General features: G+C 47.2%; 1 protein-coding gene across 1 annotated transcript in view; it reads right to left on the minus strand.

The window, feature by feature from the left end:
- UBTD2 (ubiquitin domain containing 2) overlaps positions 1 to 2,053 on the minus strand; it is a 63,934-nt gene extending 61,881 nt beyond the window's left edge. The window contains exon 1 of the mRNA XM_076349656.1: positions 1,967 to 2,053. Within this exon, the coding sequence (XP_076205771.1) occupies positions 1,967 to 2,036 (70 nt within the window). The 5' untranslated portion in view covers positions 2,037 to 2,053. The remainder of the gene's footprint in view (positions 1 to 1,966) is intronic.
- Between the last annotated feature and the right edge of the window lie 23,125 nt (positions 2,054 to 25,178).

Genomic DNA, 25,178 nt, shown 5'->3' on the forward strand with positions numbered 1-25,178 from the left:
ATATGTAACGTTACAAAACGGGCTACTGCACACTGTAGCTGATTGTTTAAGACAGTCCTAAGAAGCCTATAATTCAACTGAAATTTCATCACTTCTCACTTCAGCGAGACAACCTTAAGGAACATTATCCTTAGAGCATGAATCAACATGAGCCAGCTGACATGCATTTCGCATCTCTTGCATCTTGAAAAACCCAGCTGCTGTTCTAATGCACCAAGCACAATAGGTTATTTAACCCCAAAGCAGCAGTGTGTCATGCCGTGTAAACACCAAGTAGGAACATGCTCCCAGTAAGTCCATCTGGGACAGCAATCTGTAGACAACTTGGAGGGAGACTGCCCACCTCAGGCACCGCTGCTGGGCGTATAATAAGACTATTTTACAATATCAGCCAAGCTCTGACAGTTTTTTTTTTTTTCTCGTATCTCATTCATTCGACATCACAGGCAAGATAAGAGCGAGGAAATTAAACCGAGGCTATTTCTGTGACATGATCTCACCACATAACACCTAGCTACTGAAGCAGGTCTCAGAACAAATGTCAGCGTAGCTTTTAATGCTATTTTTTGGTGAAGATTTTCTGGGTATGTGATGATTCCTGCCATTCTTCTTCTTTTACTTTTAGTATGCTCTGGTCCTTTCCGCACTGACACTCTTGCATTTTTTACTGGCTGGTAAGTCTGCTTAGTACAGATGCATTTTTTAGATAACTCACTTCTCTCTCCCCCCCCCCCCCCTTTTTTTTTTTTTTAATAGAGGGGAAGAGTAAGGAAGACACACACTAGACAAAGTTATAAAACTCCTTTTAATGACAATAATGTGATTAAATCCTACACGGTTCTTAGCAGCTGGACTTTCTGGTATTTCTATGAACTATGTATCCGGCATTAATCAGCAGGTGGCTGCTTCAGATATAATTGTAAGAGCTGCATTTTTTTACACTATGGAACGACAGCAAAGTCACTGATATGACAGAATACCCATCAGCTGGGGCAACTGAAATAAAACCAGACTGATAAATAGTCCATAAGGCACAGGGGAAAATGTAGACCTAGGTCAGCAATTTTCAGCCTGAAATCTGTGGACCCTGCATGTGCAAGGACTACTTATAAGTCAAGTGTCCTGTTGGTAGGCTGACTTTAAATGACTATGAAGCATGTACAGCTCAGCTGGAGAACATCAGGGGTCCACAAACCCAAGAACATTGAAAAAGCAATCATTCAAATGCTTAGGTAGAGAAAAAGGTAAGGGTAAAGGCCACTTACATTGCAGCAGTGTTTCCACATAAGCTACACTCGCTAAGTAGGTGTGCACTTGCACACAAGTGAGAACACACTGTTCCAGTATCTGAAATCGCTGAAAATTGATTATCTAGCATGGGTGATTTAGGCTGGAGGAAAGCATCCATCTTTCTTGGAGAGAATAAAAAGAAAAAAAAAACCCAAACCCACAGCAGCGCAGGATCTAAGTTATCTGAAGAATTATTTTCCGCACACCACAAGGAGCTGAGCCCAAGGAAAACAAAGTTTGGGAGCCCCAGGCAGGCCCTTTCCCCAGCCTGTCTTTATTTCATCAGCCGCCTGACCCCGAGCCGCGCCGGGCCGGCGGAGGGGCCGCGCCGCGGAGCCCCCAGCCACCGGCCGCGTCCGCGGGGCTCCGCCCGCCGGGGGTGCGCCCACCCGGGCACCCCGCCGAGCTCCCGGGGGCTGTAAGCCGGCCTGGGGTGCCCAGCACGCCCCCCGCCCACCCCCGCCGCCCCGGGAAAGTTGCGGCCCGGGCGGCGGCGCCGGGGCCGGGAGCTGGGTTGGGGGGGGAGGAAGCCGGGCGCGGCGCCCCCGCCCGGCAACGGCCCCGGGCCCGGGCCCGTCCCCGCTGCAGGCCCCGGCCCGCAGCACCCGCCCCGGGGTCCCCCCGCGGCGTCGGGGGCGGCCCGCCCCCCCGCTCAGCCCCGGGGCCCGGCGCTCACCTCCGGTGCCGTCCGAGTTCTCGTTGAGGCTGCCCGAGGAGTCGTGGTGGGAGCCCACACACCCGCCCATGGGGCCCGCCCGGCCCGCAGACCCGCCGCCGAGCCGCCCCCCCACCCCCCTCCCCCTGTAGCCGAGCTCCACCGCCGGCCGGGCAGGCGCGATGGCTCCGGAGCCGCCTCCTCGGTCTGCAACACCGCCCCCGAGGCGCGGCCTCCTCCCGCCGGCCGGCCCCGCCTCCGGTCCGCCGGGGCCCACCCCGGCCCCGGGCTCACCCCGGCCCCGGTCCCGGCCCGCGCCGGGCGGGGTCGGCCCGCCGCCTCGCCTGGCCTTGCGCCGCGGCGGCCCGCAGGCCGGGACGGGCCTGGCCGCGGCCCGGCGCTCCCGAGCCCGAGGCCGCCCCTCACCCCCCGGGCGGGGACGGCGGGCAGCGGCCCCGCGGGGCAGGGCGAAGCCCTGGTGGAAGTTGGCGGGTGGCCCTGGGGCCCCACGGGCGGCCCCGCCGCAGGGGTCGGGCCGGGGCCGCGGGCCCGGGCGCGATGCGGACGGGGGAGGAGGTCGAGGGCTGCGGGCTTTGTCTGGGGGATGCGGGGCCAACCCCCTCCGGCTGCGGGCAGCGCTGCGGCCCGGCTTCCAGGCTCGGAGGGCGCAGGGGTCCGGCGAGCGGGGCCCGCCTGGCTGGGCCGGCTGCGTCGCCGGCCTTCGGTGGCGAGATGTATTTATTTTTTCTTACTGTGCAGTCTGGGACTTTCCCGTGCTTCCCTGTGTTATTTGTGTGTGCACATGAGAAGAAAGTACACGCACACTCAGAGATAAATCTGTAACCCACTAATCGTCCAACCACCTGTGTGTTAACAGACTGCCCATTTAAATTGCAATAAAAACTAAGCAAAATCAGTGCTTCTTAGTCAATCAGCACCTGACTTCAATCCTCTGAGAAGAAAAGTTTGACACTTGTGCACTTAATGCCTAGAGGGGTTATCTTATTTCACTAGCAATCTTGCTGTGGGTTTGGGGAGTCATGGTTTGGACACTATCAGATGCACTGCAGCTCTTTGAAACACCCCGCAGTAAGTCAGAACATTGAAAAATGGAAGCAGACAGTGCAAAAAATAAAGGATGGTAACAGACTGTGCTCTGGGTTCCCCACACGCTCTGCTATACACGGCAGCTTAATGTTCTGATACACAAAATAGCAGAAAACAAAACTCAAGCTGAGCATATTTTACCTCCTTAAAGACGACATTGCAAATGTATTTTTTAGAATTAGCATAGCATAGCTGTTTGTGGAGCTCATAGTCACCACAGTGAAAGGAACGGATGGACAAATCCATTTTTCTACCATTAATTCTCCTACATAATCTTCATACCGAAAGACCAGCCAGCCTTTGGGTAGGCACTTGTGTCGATAATCCCAAATGTATGAGATAAGCTCAGTGCCAAATACCGAGCACTTGATCATCTGAGAACAAAAAGACATAGAGCTGGTCAGGACTGGTAAGAAAACCTAACGAAAGATTTTTAGAGTCTGAACACATGCACACTAATTACAAGAAAAGCAAAAATTCCCTGTCTGTGCAGACATTTAAACCAGATAAAGGAAACGCATAGAGCTCAGTTCCAGTTTTCTTTTCAGGTTGTATCTGAGGGCCACACGGGGGATTGCCTGAACATACACAGGTATACTCAAAGGTACATTAGGTATATTTTTTTTTATTTTGGATTGAATGTAATTTGTTCAAAATTGTAGGAATACGAAAGAAAGTTAAGGATGTTTGCAAATTTTCATGAGAGTAGGTGTTGATGTGGGTATATCATCATCAGAGCACGGTAATTCTGCAGAGAAAGCATGGATTGCGGTGAGGCAGTCGGGATGCGTACTGGGAGGGCTTCTGCCTCTGGATATCTGCCCAGTGAGATCCCAAAAATGCCCATCAGTGAGGCTGAGGGAGGTTAAATACAATGTGACTCTGTTCCGTAAGGGAGTGGCTGCAGGACCGCTAGCTGGCGTGGGAAAGTATGTCCCCACTCAGACAGCTGTCTGCCTGCAGAGCTTTGCAATAACACATTGACGCTTGTTATTCTGCGTATTTGGTACTAAAGTCTTTCATTAGATACCTTGTTGTTCTCACACACACACTGTATACAATACAGATATATGTATTTGTGTGTATATAAACACTCAAGATGAGCCAAACTCAGTATTTACAGCCTGACCCTGTGCATCAGGATGTACTTGCAATGCGCTAATAAAGTGCAGAAGGCAAACCAAGAGTTTTTCTAAACGGATTATTTATTTTGAAGATTATATTCCTCCTCAAAATAAGTTTCACGACAGGCAAGGGCTGAGCTTTGCAATCAGAGTTTCTGTGCTCTAATCTTGGATCTGCCCTAGATACCCGCTGTGGCCTTGGATAAGTCGCGTAACCTCGGCTGCTCTATTTCTATCGGTAGATTAATGTTTGTCTACGTATCTCTTAGGGGTATGGCTAGGATTAATTAATTCTTACTCTTTATTACTCGTTAACTGCCTGCAATGTGTGGGATGTAAAACACTTTGAAGATCAGAAGTGTCATTTCACAAATCAGATGGTGTAATGAATTGACTATTCCATATAGGTACAACTACCCTATATGGTTGGAAATGATTCTTTGTGGGTCATAAACCCTACAGTGCTAACAGCTAACGGATTTTCTTGTGGCACATGACGCTACTGGACTGCATGTTGTACCAGGAGGCCCAGAGCGATGGGGTTTGTGGCCAAGGAATGCAGCATGTAGAAAAGCCCTAAGTGGTTCTACCTATGCATTGTCAGGCTTATTTCCTATATATTCCTATATATTAAAATATTTTTGTATACTTCACTAGTTTTTCTCTCCAGCTGGGATCTTACTGTTTGCTCGCAGTCAATGGTGGTGGTTTTTGCCATCACATGATGATACAGTATGATAAATCCCTGTTCTCTGATGATTCAGCGTTGTGTGGGAACAAGTATGAGATGCTGACAAATTGCACCAGTGCTGAAACTTCTGTCTCAGGCATCAACATTTTGATTTTTATCGGTGCTACCCAGGACTGAGGTATCAAAGTCTTATCACTGTAAGTGAAAGTCCACCCAGATCTCTTTCATCCTCCTTCGACAGATGGGAAAGGGAGAAACGAGAGAGAAGGTTATTTGCCAAAGGTCCCACAGGAAGCAGAAGCAGGAAAGAACCGTGGAGTCCAACCACCGTGTGATGCTGAGCCCGTCTTCCTCCTCAGAGAGTCTGAAAAAAATTAGCAAGTTGCTATTTTCAGATTTACTTCCACATGGCGCTCTTCCTGAAAGCTAATGAGGCTGGAGCCTCATTTTCACAGGCGACATGATGGAGGTTTCCCTGCCCCCATACGATGCACAGCACTTACATTTAGTTGCGGTTTTGAGGAACGCCGGCTCCCATTCCAAATTCCCACCAGTGATTTTTAGGCTGAATCCAAGCTAAAATAATCCGTCCCTTAGAAAACCATACCAAAGTGACTAGTGTCAATCTCCACCACCTAAAGACTGCAAAGCTGTGTCAAAATGATGTTAAACTGGGCAGAGTTTGTTTTCCTGGAATGACCAAGGGAAAGAAATCTGCACAGAGGGGTCCCTGTGGTTGAGGAACTCCATCAGACATAAGGATGCCCAGAGCTGGCCGAGTATAAACAGAGTGAATGTCTGCCTAGTCCTGCCTGTGCCTCCCCTGTGCCCTCTGGTAGTGCACGTCCTTCAGCACATCTCCAGGAGCACAAACACATCGTTCCGAATGCCTTGGCACACAGCTCTGCTGCACGAAATGCTGGGATGAGCAGTTTGAGCTTCTGAGGGAACTTCATCGATTGGAGAGTCTATTGCTGTGAAGAGTGAGTTACATTTCTCTCCTGACCTCTGCCAAGCCCGCTCCTACTCCTATGGACTACTTTTGCAGGCTCATGTCTTTGTTAATAACAGAAGGAATGGTGATGTTTCAGCTTCCTTTTATACGATTCTGCAACGCTCTCTGGTTTCTATCCTCAATAGCTGTAGAAAAGGGGTCACTGGAAAGGCTAAAAACCCACTATTTAATGTGCAGCATCAGAGATGATGGCAGGAATCTCCAAGGGTGGTGAATTCTACTGCAGAAACCCATGAAATTCCCCCATATATTCTTTGCTGGCAGTTTTGCTTTGCCCAGAATGCACCAGTGGCAGTAACCTCTGCCGCCAGACTGTCTGTTGAGGAAAGGCTCATTTTTCATTGAGCATTTCAGCACCAATGTTATTTTACAGGGACCATGGAAATATTTTGCTTTTTAGCCTGAAAACGTTGAAAATGGATAAAGGAATCAGCCCAGAGTTTAATCAGATATTTCTCTCTTCGTTTATGTCTTGAAAACCAGAACTTTGTGAAGTTACGTTTGTCGAATACTTAATTTCTGCGGGAAAAGAGTTGCTCTAACTTCAGGCTGTAGGTATATAAGCAATTCCACTACAAGTCCCATTTCATGACTGCACTGGAAATCAAGAACTTACTTACAAACCAATTTTTTAACCGGGTGGAGGGACCATATATCTGAAAGCATTAGCTGTTAGCCAGCAGGTACTGTTGTGACCGACACACATGAAGGCAGCTGGCAAGTGAGCTGTCCACTTTCATTTTCTGTTTCATGACAGCTTTATTGCCTGCTTCTCCTTTTGAACATGCTTCTCATTTTTAATAAATTCTGATTTCTGCAAGCTGTTCTGAAAGCAGGGGTTTTTTAACCTGCCGTCCCAACCAGCTCCTGTCAACTTAAATTCTCTGAATAAGAGATATTTATTGCTTTGGCACATCAGGGAGGTAGTTTCTAATGGTCAAAATATCCATTTTAAAAAAAATAGCCTTGACTACTAAAGAAACAAAAGTGAAACACTGCTTCCCTCCTGTGGTGACCTTCCTGATTACACACCAAAACAGTATATTTGTATAGACAAAATAAATTGCATGTTTTACTTATTTTTTTTATTATTATTATTCTAATGACAATTGAAAAGTATCGCTTTCTTGCTAATCTGCAGCCAAGCAGTCATTCACGTCCTGCTGTTATTGTTACAGCGCTGGATTTAAGTTTTCTTTTCAAAGCTGAAGGGTGCTGCTGAGGCATAGGAAGTGCCAGCTCTTGCTAATCGGCTGCGATAGAAGCCGTGAGAACCTTATCTCATGACGACCTGCTGTTTGTGGACAAGTTCTCCTCTTTCAGCTGCATTGGAATTGATTCTCTGCCTGGGTGGGTGCGGGAGTGTTATGTGTCGGTGTGCTAAATAATGAAGTGGATTAGTGGCAGCGGGACAAAGAGAGCGAGCGTGGATGAGGGCCCCCAGCCTACCTGCGACCTACTCTGAGGCAGCAGGAGCTGTTTTACAGGCTGCTGGGTGGCTGAGCCAGCACAGAAGGACAGGCCACACAATGGGTTATGTTATTACCATTTCTGCATTTGCTACTACTATCAATATTGTATTAGTATCTGGAGGGCTCACTCAGGATCCCGTATCTCCACCCAAAATGACACTGAGGTTTCAAAGGGAAGACATGGGGATGTAGGATGTGGTTTACTTTAGAAAAGGAACATAGCAGGGGGCACGATAAAAGTATCTGTGGTCATGAATAAGTGAGAAGAAACGGGGCAAGAGATTTGGGTTTCCTTTTTTTCCTTTTTTTTGTCATGCAAGAATGAAGGCATATACCAGCAATGGTAACAGGGTAAGTCAGGGCTGATTAAGGAACAATTTTTTTCATGGAGCATGTAGTTGAGTAGAGAGTGGAAGAAATGCATAACACCCAGGACCCATTGCTTCCCTCTTGGCTTTGCGCTAATGAACACCAAAAATTCCTTTGGGAAAGAAGTTTGAGAGTTCCCTTGTTCCTGGGTTTTAGCTCTGCTTCCCAAATGCAAAGCATTTTAAATCAAAGAGCTATTTCCTAGACAGAATATACAGACAACCTTCTCACACAGGACTGAAAATTGGGTTCATCTGAGGAGAAATCATACAGTTTTTGGCGGGAGGAGAAGGAGGGGTGGAAAAGGAAAGATGCTACCTCCTGTCAAAATGCTTTTGATAAAATTAAAGCTGAGCCAGATGGTAATGGTACAGGCTAACGTTACCATATGGCAGGATCAGTCATGCAAGAAATATGCTACTTTAAGGAACGTGTGAAACTGATAGATGTTAATATTCCAAATATTTGAGATTTGTATCTTGAGCATTCTCATGGGCTGTGGAGCTGGAAGAAGATGCACGTGCTCAGGAAGTGTTGGCTTGGACTGCAGTCGTACTCCGGTGGGATATTCGTTCCTCCTCCGCTCTCCTCAGCGGTAGGAAACATCTGGCCGAGCTATGGCTTTGCTCTCCCCGTTCATTGCTGGGAGCACGTCACAGCAGTGTGTGTGTCTGGGCAGGTGCTTGCCCAGAAGGGAAATGGAGACAGGGAAAGGGACAAGGGCTCACTGCATACGCGGGGCAGGTCAGGGACACTGGCACCGCCAGTCGCTCCCCGTTCCGCAGGTTTGCAGGACATCCGGAGGAGATGCACCGTGGGCCACAGCCGCGGGTGTCGGGACGTCCCGCACCATCCCTGCGGCAGCAGAGGGGAGGGAGAGGAAAAGGGCGAGGGGTGAATGAGCATAAGCCCCAGACCTGTTCATTTCTGTATGGAGAAAACCAGAAATCACGACAGTGACAATGGTAGCTATCACTGGCCAGATGCTACCAAGAAGAGGAATGATACAACTTCTCTACTCCCAGATTCTTGCCAGCTCTTAGTTCCTAATAGTGACATGTAGTATTCAGAGGTGAAATATTTTGTTCTCTGTTATATGACTGAGCTTTGCACGGAAAGGTGGTGGTGGTGGTGGTGGTGAACTAAACAAGATCCCCAGCATGGCAGGATACATTCACACTGAATTGTTGGATGTATGTCAAAAGCTTGTCTCTTCTTATCACTATTGTCTCTGAGGAGAAGCTTATTTCATATACGCTGTAACTCTATTGAGTTGGTGGAATTGTATCAGGGATGATAAGCTTGGCTGAAAATCTGTTTTGAACTTTTGATGATGATATTAAAAAAAACAATAACGACAACAAGAGATCTCGGCTCATGATGACTGTTGTTTGTCCCCCATGCTGTATACTGCCTCGGGATTTAAAATAGGATCCTATTGTTATATTTCCAATAAACAAAGAGGCAGTTTCTCCTCCTGCCTTATTAGATAGTCTTTGTATGAATCGAGGAAAATAACATGTCTGTGTGAGATGGAGCACGGTGTAAATGACCCTCCTTGGCCTGTCCTGGTGGAGACGTGGCCTCCAGTGCATGCGAGGAAGCCAGTGAGGGGGACACAGCCAAGTTTAAAAATCCATGAGTTCAGATAAATAAGTGTTGCTTTAATTTCCACTTCAGCACTCTGCACTCTTCTGTGAACCATTTCCAGGAAGTTAAACTGAAGGGACACAGGGATTAGAGTGAATCTGTCAGGGTTGGAAACCTCGAAGGAAGCCAGTTCAGCAGAAGTGGTGCTAAGGAGTGATCTCCAGTGTTTCTACCAGGAAACATGCTCACTTGTCTTATGATTAACACTGCAGCCTGGATTCATGTCACCTCATGTCACCCCTGCAATCTGCTGACCAAAGATACTCGTGATAGGAAAAACCTGAAGAGATGGAAAAATGGTTTAAATATTGATAACTGTAAATGGGAGCATCGTATTACTGGGTATGGAAATATGAAGGAGCTCTTAAACTTGTGCTTCAGGACCCTTGCTGCTGGATCTATCAGGAAGCACCTTTCTGGGAATGGTAACCGATAAGTGACCATTTTTGAGGCTTCCTCTGTCTTTTGGCTTAACCAGCGTGCCGTGCTAGGTGCAGAGGCTGAACTGGATGAGTACGGTGAGCTCCGTCCTTTGGGTGTGGAGAGTCCAAGGCTCGGGGGGGCCCATGGGCACATGATGGCACACAGTACTGCTGTCCCAGGGGTAAAACTCTGCCTTAAATGAGAAGGGGATCACTTCTAATGTGCAATGTTACCTTTTTTCTCCACTTAAGCTCGCCGCCCCAAAGTTACTTTTTAATGAATAAACCTTGGAAAAAGAAATTTTCTTTGCCAAAATTAAAATAGTGTGAACTTCCACCAGCTCTGTCAACATCAACAGTATCTGTACACAGCAGTAAATTCTAGGTTAACCATTGTAATCAGAAAAGAAATACTCTGCACACAGACAGAAGTGATAAAGTAATTGGTATCATCATCCTTTCAGGGATGCTTTGCTAGTTATTTCTCATTTTGTATTCGTACATTCGATTTTTCCTGCCTAAGCACGGTATTTTGCATTTGTCCTCATTGAGTTTCAGCTTACAGATTTTGTCCCATTATCTAGATCAATTTGAATTCAGATCCTGTCCTCCATATTGTTTACAATACCTCCCAGCTTATAAATCTGTATTATCTTTGCTATTATACAAATCAGTTATTAATGGACATGATGAACAAACCAGGCTCCTCTGTCCCCACTTGAAATGGCCTGTTTGGGAAGTGGTTTTTTCTCTTGCTTATGCAGCCAGATTATGGTGATTTTGTTTATGTTCCTATCTTGCTCACATGCCCCTAATTTGCTCATGAGACTGTCATGTAATACTGAGTACACAGTCTTTTTACAGTCAGGATATATCACATCTGCTTCTCCCTTGTCCACCAGGCCTGTTATTCTGTCAGAGGAGGAAATTAGATTGATTTGATGTGATTTGTTCTTGAGAAATCCATGCTGGCTCTTTCTTGTCATTTTATTATCTTCTAGGTGTTTATATTGATTATTTAATAAGTTGTTCCAGTATCTTTCCAAGAAATAGAGTTAGGCAGGCTGGTGGATAACTCCTGGGGCCTCTTTTTCTCCGTTTTAAAGCTAAGGCACTGTTTGTTTCTCCTGTCCCTTGGGGCCTGCCACCATCACTTCTCAGAGACACTCACTAATGCTTTAGAAATTTCCTTGGCTGGTTCACAAGTTCTCCGGGATGAATTCCATTAGCTCTGCTGACTTAAGGACATCCACACATTTCAACACGTGCTCTTCCCTTATTCTAGCCTGCATGTGCAGCTCCTTTCTAGCCTATGCACCAGGTGATGCTTTGTGTGAGGGAGGACATCATGATGGAGCAAAGCAGCATCTCTGAAACGGAGCCCAGACGCAGACAGACAAGTGCCCAGGCAGGGAGCTGGGAAGTCCTGGTCTCCACAGCACAGACATGGTCTGGCCGATCACAACGAACCTCTGAGCTGCTTTACCCACACCTGCTCATTTCAATAAATGGTGCCTCTCACGCAGATCTGCAGAAAAAATATGACCATGGTTTTGCAGCAATTATCTCTAAAACTCATGCTACCGAACGGGGATTGTTTCCTGATCATGTGTTTGCTCATCTGAGCTGTAGAACACTATTGTAAGGCTACTGAACTATAAGATGGATTGTGAAACTCTCTAAAATGTTGGTTATACACCCAAACTGGTCTGTGAGGACATCTATGACCCAGAGAAGGATGCAGACGCATTCCAGGGTTTCTGGCAGTTTTGAACTTGCAACTGTAACTTTGAAAAGGAACTGGAGTACCAGAGCGCAGACCATCCGCTGCACTGGGGACTTTGGTACTCTTCTCTTGCTGATTCAGTCATGGTCCAGATGATAGCTCATGTCCTTGGGCTGTTGTTTTGCCACGTCATGACCTGCAAGAAGGACCAGGCATTTTCTGCCTCTTTATTTGGGTGCATTTTTGCCCGGGTCTGAACCCAGCAAACTCACACTAGTGCAGCTTTACAAATATGAGAGACCCCACTGGTGCCAAAGGCACAGGCACCGTCATGATGATATGAATGCACGGGACACTCCACATCTTTATTTGGGTAGTGCAGCTGGTTACACTGGACCACAGAGGCATCGGGGCATCTGACTTAAACATGAAAGTGTTAATTATCATTGGCCAGGCAGGCGGGGAGAGCACAGTGTAACCTTGAAATTTCCAAGTAATTTATTTAATTTATTAATTATTAACTGTCAGATTGTTAGGAACACGTTTACAAGGTCTGGGAATAAGAGTGGGTGGGCAAGATTAGATCATGCTCATACCTTTCACAACAGTTCAGCTTTTTATTAAATTTCCGTCCAGGAGGAGACTTTATGCTGATTAAATTATTTGAGGAACTATTAAAAAGAACTGTAAAAATCCAAATTACATTCAACGCAGCAGAAAGAGGAGGTTTTATTAGATTTGTTAAAAAGCATTTATCACCTGGAAACACACCATAGTTAGAAAAATCCAGTTTGCTTTTAATTTAACTGCTCAAAAGTGACTGGATGACTTTTCGTTAATACTTAAATCACCCAAAGCAATTACAGAGCATTACACACATCTCATTAAGCTTCAGACCACTAGGGTGAGCCAGACTATAGCCAATGCCAACTGTTGTGTAGCGTGAAATGGAAATGACATATTAGATCATGAGATTCAGAACAAATAAGTCAAAATGTGTGATTAGAGCTCATGCCCATCATCTCACGACTAAAGTACTTCATCTTTCCCCTTGCCCTACAGGCCAAGGGGCAGCATACCTCCCCTGAAAGGCTGGCCCCAACTGTGATGAACGGTTGAAATGGCTCCTGCAAGTGCTTTGGAAATTCTGCCCTCTTCATGCATAAGGCACACTGGCTGCCCAACATCACACATTTCTTGTCCTGGGGCTCTCAAGGTGCTAAATTTCATTCTGTGTCTAGGGAGCTCTCTAATCTCATATGCAACTGTGCCAGAAAAAAAAATCTTTTAAAAGGTTTTAACACAGCTCTTAACTAAGCAAAGTTAATGTTGCCTAACTTGTGCAAGGGCAAAAATTCTACCCACCAAAGTGTCCCCTTTGTCACCCCAGTCTGGGGTGGATACCAAGTGATGTGCTAAAAGGGTTAATGTGAAGAGCAAATGAGGAACATTTCAGTTTAGATTTGGAGTCAACTGCCCCGTGTAAGGGCATGTTTTTGTGGCTGGTGTAAGGAGCCTGGTTTGCTTGCGATCTGAGCCACCCAGCTGTAAGCCAGCTCCAATTTGGGACTCGCATTGGGGCATTGAGTTGACACTGAGCCAGAACTTATATAGCCTGCCTTTGGCCAGTACGAGCACACGGCTGGCAGTCCCCTAATAAAGAATCAGCCTTGTCCACTGGCAGGAAGAACTGTGCTAAATCAAGTTTGGGAAATAAATGGAGAAACTGAGTGGTACCAAAAAAGTCAAGACATGAATGCTTAGCAGTAAAGTCTGTATAAGTAACATTGATGATCTAAGGGTATGAGTGAGACAAAGTTGGTGGAGAAAAATAACTTTTATTAGATTGACATCATGGGGAAAGAAAGGCAGATGAACTCTTGGATGCACAGTGGAAGTCTGGAAGAGAAAGAGCGAACTTAATGCTATATACAGGTTGAAATCAGTGGCTCTAAGTTTAACTTAATCAGCAGGACAAGTGGAGAGAAGGGGGGGATGTGCACCTCTACCTCTGCATTCCTGGCTGCTCTGCAGGGCCACGGCTCCTCCCTGGACCTTGCAGAGATGCTGGAAAGAGCCTAGTGGGCTGCATGTGTGTGTAAATGAGAGAGAGATGTTCTCCCCCTTGGCCACCTCCTGGCCCCTACGTTGTGTGATGTGACACACAGGTGCGCGGTGTGAGCGTGTGCTCCTGGGGGGCTGTCCCCTGTTTTGTGACCCAGCACGGGTGTGTGACTTACTGTGGCAATGAGTGTTGGGGGCTTTGTCCCCTGCTGACATTAGGGCTGCGTCTGATCAGCTGCTTTTGAAAGACGGCTACCTCTCCTTAGACATCTGCCTGCCTGATTTCATGGGAAAAGGTGCAGCAACAAATACGAAGCAATAAAAATACATGAAGTAAAACAGTGCCCCCTCCTCCTCATTTTTCCATGCTGGGTGTCTAGGTCATTTGTAATAACCTTCAGTGGAGAAAATCTATGAATGCTTGCAATAGAGACCATTGCACAGGACAGTGGGGCTCTCTTATTTAAGGAAAAACTTCTTGAAGTAGTTTGAAAAAAGCCTGTCAAATACTTGTGTATAGCATCGCTGGATAAACAAACAGGGCTCCGCGGGGCTAGCACAGTCAGCTTGGCATCACTTAGGTTAAACGGTCACATAATTCCCCCTCTTTATGTTCTTCCAACACCAGAAAACAAAGCTGCAGTTTGCTATTATTTATCCCCTGCATTCATTGATGTCAGTCACTGAATAGCCCCTTCAGGGGGTTTTACTGCCCTGAACAAACTGCAAAAAATGTGGTCTATTATCTCAGAGCAGGTTGAGCCCATGGATACTGTGTGACAGTCTTGAAGATCTCTCCCGGCAGTAGCATGTCCTTGTTAACGGGTTTTTTGTATAGACCCCGGGGTGGCTGAACTGGTTCGGTGATTGCCTTTCTTTCCTGAAGCTTGACTCAAAAATCTCTGCTTTGCTGTAGTCAAACAGAGCTTGGAGACTCCTTTCCATGCAGGCGCTGGCTCCCGTTACAGTGAGAAATGATACTGGAAGCCTGTGGTTTAGGCAGGTACTTGGTGGACCATGCCCTGCAGCACATTTTCTCTGCATGACTCATCTCCTGCGCTGTAAGCATCCAATTCGTAGCTGAATAGTAGAGCTCTTAGGTTTGCAAAACGAGAGATTTCAAGCAATTTTAGGAGTTGGCATTCCAAACCCTTTTCTGCTATTTTGTGACGGTGGGGATTGAAAGGACCGAGAGCCTCTATCGCGCTGAAATAAATCCTAAGGGAATCCTGCCTCATAGCCACATTTTCCATCTGCGTCGCATGTGTCTTCAGAGCACACTGCAATCCAGGATGGAGATTAGCAGACTCATTCTAAAGAAATTTGCTTGTCCAAGAGGCTATGGAGCTCCATTAGCATAGCCAGAGTTAACCCATACGTCCCATGACATCCTGCTCAGAAGATATATCCTGCTCCTGTATCTACACACAGCAAATGAGCTGTGGAGGGGAGATGTGCACTAAGAGCAAAATGAGCTCTTTATGTTGGCTTTGCGTTTAAGCTGGCACTGCGGCTGTGGAAAGCAGTGACTGCCTCCCCGCAGCCTGGCCATTCACTACAGCCACCGTGCCACTCCCTCTGCTGCGGGTCTGCTCCAGGTCTGTGAACTGGCCCAGACAACCCAGCGTGGAGGAAAGGTAAACAGCCAGCTGGATTGAATCCCTGTAAATCTCCGCTTAGAGACACCTCGTTGCGATTCTTTCCATGGGTACATGGATATTTGTGCCTGCAGAGTACAGGAGGCATCACTGGAGGGTGCCTGCAAGTGAATGAATCCAGGATGAAGAACGCTGGGACTTTGATGGCAGTGCCAGTTTAAATGTATATCAAAGTATGGCCTGATTTTGATCCCTCTGCTTATGTTGCTTCTTACTCCCTTGCTTCCCATGGTAGAGGATGTTTGACATACTTTGGTCATCTTTGCACAGGGGGAACAGTCATCTTCTCTGTATCTTTCCAGTCTGCCTGCCCGGACTGACGCAGATCCCACCAGCGAGGCTGGTGTCCTCTGAGATGTTTGCTCAGTTGGTTGTACCCACTCCCTCACCGCGTTTGTGAGCAATGCCCATTGCTGCTTTCAGCAGGTCCTTCTCCTGGAGTGCTCTGGCACATGCTTCTTAACGGTTTAATTGTGTTGCTTCTTTTCAAAGGAAAATATTGGGGGAAATGGACACATTTTCATCCCTACCCAACACCCCACAGATCCACCAACTACCAAATGAGATAAAGTAAAAACGTGCACTTATCTTCTTGCATGGCCATCTCCGAATCCAGCTTGTGGTGGTCCTGGAAGCTACAAATGGCTAAACTTCAGCAGAGGGCAGCTGGTACAACTTTATTCTTGTTACAGGTTTTGGTGTTTCTGACAAGACCCACAGTTCAGTTTAAATACTTCAAGTGTTTTAAACCTTCCTGTCAGTGTAATGGTACACAGTTTTCTTGCTAACTTGTTTTATGCAGAAAACTCACCCCAGGAAAAAAAACAGCAATAATGGCAGGCCCATACAAGTTTTTCACTTGTAAAACAATATTTACTCATAAGAGGTGGCTGACAACTCCAGGAAAGCACGATCATAAACAACTTTTCTTCAGCAGAGCCATTTCATTCTGGTTTATGGCCCTGGCTTTGAACAGCTCCATCATTGTCAAGGAAGCGACACGGCGCAAGATGACAATCAGGACACATTAAATACCAGCACACGCCTGTAACAGTGAGCTTTTGGGGAGCCTGCTTTCAAGAGCAAGCCATCTGATTTGCTTCCTGAAGGAGGGAAACACTCACCAGAAGAGCAGACACCAATAAAATCATCAGTGTTTGGCTTTCTTGGACAACAAGAGGCCACAGGGCCATTCTGCAGGTCCTGGATGATGAACTACGAAAGATGAGAGATACAAATTGCCCTCTGTAGTGCACTTCTCTCAGATTGCTGTTACACAGCAGTAAAATCCATTTAAAAGGTCTTTCCTTCCCTCCATGCTACCCATTCCTTGGTCCTGTTTGCAGGAGGGTGCTCCCCATCCCAGACGCTTTCAGTGCTCTCAGAACAGCCTCCATGTTGCATCTGCAGCGTTGAGGTGACAGCAAAGCAGACCAAGGGGAGAGGTGGACAAGTACCTCCACAGCTGCCTTCACTGCTGAAGGGACTGTTTATGTCATGACATCCTTCGTCTACTTAGGTCTTTTTTTCCTATTTTTCCTATGTAAGTTTGTGTTTCCTTTCTTGAACACCTTCCAGTTCCCACCCCACAAATTCCTCTTGCATTTCTTATCTCCTTCCATTCATTATAAATATCAGCACAGAAATAATTTTGACAAAAACTGTTTCATAAGACTTTGGAGTGAATTTTTTAGGGAGTTTGAAAAAACAGACAATTTGTAATTTGGAGCCATTCTTCAAGGCTGGCTTGAGACTGAAGGAAGGACTTGAGGCTGTCCTGCTCTCTGATGGAGTCGCTTCCATTTCCCAGTTTCTCAATCCCATTGTGCAGAGATGGTTAAACTCCCGGGCTGATAAACAGACTGCTGAAGAATGTTTCTTCCACTTTGCCAGGCAGCGGAGAAAAAGCTCTCCTGACGCTCCTGGTGCCACGCAGCGTCGTGCTGCGCTGCTCTGTCAATGCACTTAGTGGGCTTTTGGGAACAAAGCATAAATATTTCAGAAGGGTGTTTTAATAAGTGTTTGTTTGCTCAAAAGCTGTTGATTCCTTCTTTGGTAGTTGCTATGGTGAAACACGTTGATTTAAACAGGAATAATGAACACAGACTGGAGAGATTCACTCCTCATGTCTGTATATACGTTAGCTCTTGAAACCCATCTCGCCAGCGAAAGGGACAGCTCTGAGATGTGGCTTTGGCCAGGCAGTCGCTTCAGTGGTTCACCCCCAGAAAAATACTGCTTTTGCCCACAAACTGGGTTCATCTCACTTTGAAAGTGAGGTTTGCTGAGTGGCCTGAAGAGTGGTGTGATCTCTCTTATGCCCCTGCCACCTCCACTGCTTCTCCTCCGCTGCTGGAGAAGGACCTCTCCAGCCACAGCAGCATGGCTGGGCATGAGCATGGCCTTGGGGATGCTCCTTGCGGATAATGAAGACAAACCCAGCGTTTACCACCATTAACATCATCCACATACTCCTTTTTGGCCTAAAGAATAGGGCTAGAGTGGAAAGGGATTTTTTTGGGACAGTCTGGAGACAGGATTCTGCTACGTTTGCTGCAATACGAGCAATAAGCCACAACGAGTTTCCACTGTTTCCCTGCTGCAGAGTAGAAAAACAAGCACAAAGCACCATCAAAGTACGACATGCTACACATTTGCCAAGGACAACAGCATCCTTCCAGCCACGTGCAGCAAATAAACAATGAGTGCAACCGAGTCAACAAGGCCAACACAGAGAAGGGAGAAAGCCACCATGGCTTCCTGCAGCCCTCTGACTCATCACCCTGCTGTGAGGGTGGGAAGGTGGATTTTGATCAGAGCGTGATTCTTCTTCCCCAGGTGCGGAGGGCGAGAAAGCCGCGAGCCAACCATCGGTGTTCCTGGGCGGCTCTTCGTGCAGCTCCCGGACAAAGGCCGCTGAAGAGCTCTGCTCTGGCAGGTCCCATTCCCCACTGGGAGAGGGCCCTGCAGATTTCATTTATTTTGCAATACTTTGCAAGTAGTGCTCAAGGTCAGAGACGCCGGGCTGGGAGGAGGCTGGGCTCTCATCTGATGGGGTGCTCCATGTCCTTCCTCGTGTGGGACCCAAACTCCACACGGATTTAGGTTTTCCAAGTTCAAATGACCAATTGAACACCCGCCTCCCCTCCCCACAGCCCGTGCGGTGGGGCTGGGCTGAGCTGTGCAGGGGTGGGATTTGAAGCTTGGTGTTACTGTGCACTTGCCCTATGCTCAGACCATGAAGTGATCTGAGAGGACACATGGTTGTCTCCGTCTCCAAGGCTTTAAATATCACAGTTTTGAACCTCTGAAGTAAATCCGTTCCTCCAACCCTTCTGGCTCAAGAGGCTCATCATTAAGTGCCCCAACTTTTAAGTACTGAGTCTGTGCTAGCACCTTCATATTTACTATTCTCCCTGTTCACACTGTGGTATTCAAGACAGTGATACATGCTGGGGCTCAGCTGTCGTGCCCAAGTAAAAATGAGGTATAAAATTTTATAAACCAGCCTTCTGCCTATCTGAATGTAAATGGCCTCCATATATCCAGAGTACCCCAGGAGTCCGAGAGACAGGCAGTGTTTTTCTGCATACTTTCCCCGTGATGTGGATGATGTGTTACTTCAGCTCAGAATTAATACTACAATTAGACTGACTGGGGCTTTAATAGCATCGCTGGACTATGAACTTGTGAAGCACACTGTGTGCACTAAGATATCAGGGTAACAAAACCAGCTATTATTGTTGTTGTTATTATTACATTGCCAAGAAGCCCTTGTGAGACTGGGACTCCTCTGGGATGGCACTGTGCTGACGCAAGGTAAATCTGGCGCTGCTGCTAGCCTAAGTGCGGGAGCCAGGGCAGAGCACAACCAAGAGAGAAGCCGCAGATAATGTCAGGGACTGAATATATTTCCCTCCACTCTGGCCCACGGCTTTTCATATAATGGGCTATTTTTGTTGCAGAAAGATCAGGAAGCTTTCCAGCAGCCTTGGACCCAGAACAGCAGCATGGCAGTGCTTAGCGCAGAAAAGCTTTGTGGGGCACTTTGGAAAGCTCCTGTAAGGACAGACCGTGTCTAATTCTCTGAGGCACATAACAGTGCTGCCTGTGCCAGCCCTTGTGTCAGAGAAAAACTAAGGCATCAAAACTCTCCGCTGTCTCCCTTTCTGCAGGCGAGTGTCCAGGGCACAGGACTTTGAATTTCATCCTCACAGCATGTTATTTTTGGATCTAAAGAAGACTTATTGCTGTGAACCGCTCAGGCTGCAGCGATGAGGGGCATCATCTCTCGGTGTGTTAAAGCTCCTTTAGGAAGGGAGCTGGAGTCAAAGCTAAAGAACGACTGCCAAAAAGTACAATACAAATAAAGAAAACATGCTACAGCAAAGAAACAAAAATAGAAAGGCTAACTTAGATAAGGCCTTGACAGGAAGCTAGATGGACTGTGCCACTTCAGCTGTGCTTGTTTAAACCCGTCTTTTTGTATTTATTTAATAGGTTCCAGCATCTCTCACTTGGAATCTGCTTCAGAAGTGCTGGCTGATTTCTGCTCAGCAGGAGCACACAACCCCGTGTCTTCACCAACAACAACAGCGCTTAGCAAAGAAGTGTTAAGAAGCGTGACCTGGACAGGAGAGGAAGTGTCCTTTCTGATGCTTTTGGGTTGTTGACATGGGAACGGTAGCTCACCATACGGCATGTTCCTTCTTTTAAACCAGCAGGGAGCTTTAATTATTCAGTCTGGGAAGCAGGCTGAAGGAACTACTCAAAATGCCTTGTGCTGAGGCCAGTCTGTTCCCCTTGGTGATCAGATGTTTGGTGTCTCTCTTCCCCGTTTGTATTCCTGCTCTGTGCTGGAGAAGAACAGGGGCTGGCACATGCAGCCTCGGCAGGGTAGATGCTTGCTGAGATCTGCTGAACCTCTGTGTATGCCGCAGGAAACCCAGCCTGGTGCTGCCCCTCCCCTCCTCTCTGCTGCTCTGCGATGCTTGTTCTTATGGGATCCATCTAGTGAGCTGCTGGCTAGCTTAGAGGTGATAAATGGTCTTAAAACATATTGGGTCCAAAAACTTTAACACCAGGAATCAAGGTCCTGCAGTGTCTTGGGGATCCTGTGAAGCCGCAGAACCAGTTGGTGCTTCCTGCAAACACGCACTGAAATAGCACACCTGCACTCGCAGCCTGCCTTGCAAACATGGTCATGCTTCTTGAGAAATGATCATTTTCAACATTTCATCTTCAACATTTCATCTTCACAGCCAGTTCTCTCTCTGCTATATGCTACATTAACAATAATGTTACACCTATGAGATTTTAATAAAACCACCCAAAGTTTAGATCAATAGTTAATTAGCTGGGGACCTCTGGCAGACAGTGCAGTCGGATGGAGTTGTCAGAGCATAGCAGTCTCCTGTATTAAGTCTCGTCATCTCTGCATTACTGAAAATTTGAGAAGGACATGGCATTGTGAGCTTGCTGTACATACAGGAATCCCATCCAGACATCTATACATGGATACAAGGGACTGTTAGGTGGTCTCAGAGGGAGTTGAGATAATGCATTTGTTACATCTCTGCATCTCCTTAATTTTAGCTTTGCAAAATGGCATCTGTGTGCTTTAAAGCAAATTATAAAATTCATGTGGGTCTGCCTTGCAACTGCTAAGATTTGATCAAATTATATTGTCCTAAGTGAAAACAACCAAACCCAGTGAACGTCCCATAGAAAGCTGCAATAATCTTCTTAATGAAACCCTTTTCATAATACATACAATATAAAACATGTTATATTTTCTGTGATTTCTTTCTCTCTTTATGTGGGTTGCAAATTAACTCAGAAATAAACACTGCAAAAATCAATAAATACTTCATCCTTTGTCCTTTGGGCTTATTTATTCACCAATAACTTACACTGCATAGCCAAAGAAAAACAATTCTCTCTTCATTATTTTCTGGTTGAACAACTCTGAAGTAGCAGAAGAGGACACACTCCACTATTGTTTTCCTCTGCTGCAGTAGCCAAAATTGCCCCTGATCTGTTCGAGGCAGAGCTGGGCAAACAATTTGCAAGTGATGCCAGGGACATAACACAGTAAGATGTCCGCAGGGCTTTCAACATGTACAGCAGCTGAGACAACGGAGAATTTTCTGAAATTCTTCTTCAGAAATAGCTTTTTTTGCCAGAAAATGCCAATTTACTCAAATGGGAACTTTTTGAGGGAAAGGGTCTGAAGGGGATACTAGAAGCATTGCTAAACCTCAGGTTTTGAGCTGGGAATGCTGAGAGGAGCTTCTAAGGGATTTGCTGATTACATCCATCTCAGATAGGCACTCACGGATTTTAGCCTTCCCCAGTGAGCGCCGTGCTGCCCACCAGCCTCCTCTTTTCCCGCAGTGCCCTGACAGTGAGCAAAAAGGACCGCTGGGAAACCTGGAAGTGTTTTCCATAATGGAAAAAGCTCCCTCCCACCTCTATTTCTGAGAACAGCCACCTGGCTTTAACCTGAAAACAGCACAGAAAATGGGGTCACCAAGGAGCTTCCTGGGCAGAGCAGGGATGGGAGGGGGCTTTTGGGGAGATCCTGGGGCTGGCTTCGAGGACAGGAGCTTTGCTGAGGACGCGGTGCTTCCTCAGCACCTCTGCTGTTAGAGGCATTTTGGCAATGCAGATAGGAGCTCAATTGACCAGGAAATCTATTTTTGCGGTTTCCTCCGTGCAGTGGGAGGTCAGGCTCAGGTGGAATATTGTTCACTATTTCATACCCTGAGATGGCCAGGGAGAGTCCCTGCTTCCTTCAATAGAGTTTGGAACTGGTTTGGGAAATTAAATAAAGCATGAAAAACCCCCCCACTATACAACTTGTCCAGGAGCAGGGCTTGGCTGCTGACTTTGCAGGCACTATTTTTACACCTGAAGTGTTTCCAACCTCCCAAGGGCTTAACAGAGCAGGTCCGGGGGAGACATTCACTGGGGAAGGGCTCTGCTGACCAGAAGAGGTTTCTTCCTGTTTATTAGCTGGAGACATTCTGTTTAAAAGCAGGAGGGAGTGACTTTGTCTCTCTGTCTGCTGCATGAGGAAGCCCTGGATGCAGAGCATTTCCATTGCCTTGTTTACTGGCCAGTGAAAACCATTGCAAAAAACCCCACCCCACCCTCCAAACCCAAAAAGAGCAGGTTCCTGCCCTTGGGGCCATACACTGGGTTTGGCTGGGGGGATGGGGAAAGATGTGCATTCAGGTCCCGAGGTGGGCCCCATCACAGTCCTGTCTGAGGGCTCCTCTGCACTGGAGACGGTGTTCCTCATGACTTGTGTACACTGGCCGTGGTAAGCCCATCTCTCGAGGCAGCCCAACTTGTGTACCCCACTGAGTAAACTCCACCTATTGCTCACAGAAGCCCTCTCCAGTCCAGGTGTCAGTCTGTGTCATAAAATATCCACGTGGTCTGAACTGGCACAAGCAGTCACTTGGGCCACAGAAAGGCGATTTCGAGTGATACGAGGACCATGACCGATGCTTGGGCAGTTTTAATTCTAGCCGGCAGATTGTCACTGGTCCTCAAAAACCAGGTGACAAGCCACCTACTGCTGGGTGTCCAGTGAGAAATACCCAAGCAATTCCAGACGGACCTAGCATGAGACAGTGCTGCACAGACAGCGGGGCCGGTGCTGCACGCTGCGGGGTTGTTTGCCAAGTAGTTCTGGAGTGAAGTCAGCATTGAGAAACCTCCACAGCCCACCGGGGCTATGTCTATCTAATAACGTGGGCTGAGAGAAAAATGCATGAGATAATCTATAGGAAACAGGGTACGAGATGACACAGAAGCGCCGTAGCCTGCACTTTGGAGAATTATGCTGGGAGCCCTGTATCCACAGCTGATCCCCATGTGCATACTTACTGATACACCAAGAGCTCATCTTGGAAAAGGAGTTTGCAATTCACTTTATAAATCATAGTCTAAGCAAATATGAAAAGGCTGCCAAGTGGGAATGTTTACAAACTTTGTAGCTTCCATTGTAAGCTCTGAAATACCAAGAAGCGAGAAGCCTTCCTAATCCCCGTGGCTGGGAAGGCTGTTCCCACTCCAGGGCACTGCTTCTCTTTCCCATCAACTCCTTCAGGGAAAAATAATTTGTTGGGTATCATAGTGTTAAAGAGCACATGCTGTAAACACAGCATTAAAGAAAGAAAAAGGAAGAACATTTTCAGGGCTTAATGAACATGAGGCATAATGAACTGGCTGCAATGGTATCCTGTGGGATCCTCTTCATTGCCTCCCCTCTTTGAGAGATATTTGGGCCAAAAGCTCCTGTGGTATATACAGAAATAGACAGGAAGAACCAGAAGATAAAGGAAGGGGATGTCTGTTCATTTTAGCATGTGCATTTGTATGGCCAGATTTGTCTGAGTGTCTCTTTGTGAGCAGCACCATGACCGCTGGGTACATGCAGCATGTACCTTCTCCTCAGTACAGTTGAAACTGCCCAAATACAAGCTGTGCAGCTAAGAGAGTTATAACTCACACGTCTAAAGGCCAGTGATATACACAGGTATATTTTTATATTTGTGTGTGCATCTGTGCACCCACTTGAGTATACATTTATATATTGGAACAGCCTGGAGAAGCACCGAGTGGTTTTGGTCTAGCAACCAAGAAACTGTCTTTATGAAAGCTTGCAGAAGGAGGTGGGATGTACTGGAAAGGGGAAAATCGCTGTGCTGGCCTGATTACAGCTGTCAGCAAAGCCCTGCCGTGCAGCAGGAGAGGTGACTGCACTGACTTGCAGCGAAGGGCACTGCTGGGCTGCCCGTGGGAAGGTGGGTTTGAAATGCTGACCTCAACCGCTGCTTTTTGCCTCTGAATAGAAAACAACACCAAACTTGGCACCAACGTCAGATGACTCTCATGGCAGTCCAAAGCAGATTGATGTGAGCTATTCTGTTTACACCACAGGGTGAGCTATCACCCCATCCCCTCTCTACAGAAAAGGGCCACTGTTGCTCAGTGAGAGCAGGCTGGGAAGCAGGAGCAGCCTCATGTGCATGCAAAGGGATGTGGTGGGGTGAAGGACCAGCCTGCAACGATGGGGAGCTGCATGGGGGCACAGGAGAGACAAACAGCGGTAGAGGTGCGAAAGTTTCCGCCGCCCCCATGACCAGCGGGGATGAGCTCACAGGACAGTGTAGACCCCAACCACATGGCGAGAATGATCAAGTGCAGTAGAGACTCCTCCACACAGCAATTTTCCTCTCCTTTTCTTCCCACAAAGCAGGTGGCTGTCATTCCCCCTTCCCAGTTGGGTGGGAAGTGCAGCCTTACAGAGCAGAGTGGAGATTTCAAGCATTTAAAAATAATGCACTCTTTATTTTCTCCAAATGCAGAAACATCTGAGGGTCAATCAGCTCATTCTGTTCCTTTCCCAGAAGCCACAGAGGAGTTTGTGAAGTGCTCCCAAACACATTGAGATGATGCCTCAACAAAGTGCTCTACCTCTGTAATTTTTCGGGGCCTGGTATGAGCAGCCCAAAACAAGCAGAACAAAAACCTCCTCAGCGGAGGGCTACGGCCTTGCACCGCTTACGCTGCTGCACATTACGCATCTGTTCACCCAGCAGGGGGTTGGCAGAAAAAGTTTTTTCTCTCACCAGCTGCAAAATACTAATTTCCCCCCAGTCCAAAGCCAGAAAAATTAAAGAAGGAGATATCTTTTTCTGGCTCAAAAATGCTCCATGTTTCTGTTCACTCTAGTCCTTCCAGTGGAGAAAGACGGGGTGTGCGTGTCTGGCAGTTGCATCCTTCTTGCCTCTCTGACGTGCTATGTTCTCTGTTTTCCAGCCAAAGCCGGGGCGGACGCAGCCGGGAGGTGATCATGGGGACGTGCAGTCATGTGGGTGCTCTCCTCGTACCCGCTGGCTGCCAGGCACTGCTGATGG

The sequence above is a fragment of the Aptenodytes patagonicus genome, chromosome 12 (assembly GCF_965638725.1).
Source record: "Aptenodytes patagonicus chromosome 12, bAptPat1.pri.cur, whole genome shotgun sequence".
Classification (NCBI taxonomy): Eukaryota; Metazoa; Chordata; class Aves; order Sphenisciformes; family Spheniscidae; genus Aptenodytes; species Aptenodytes patagonicus.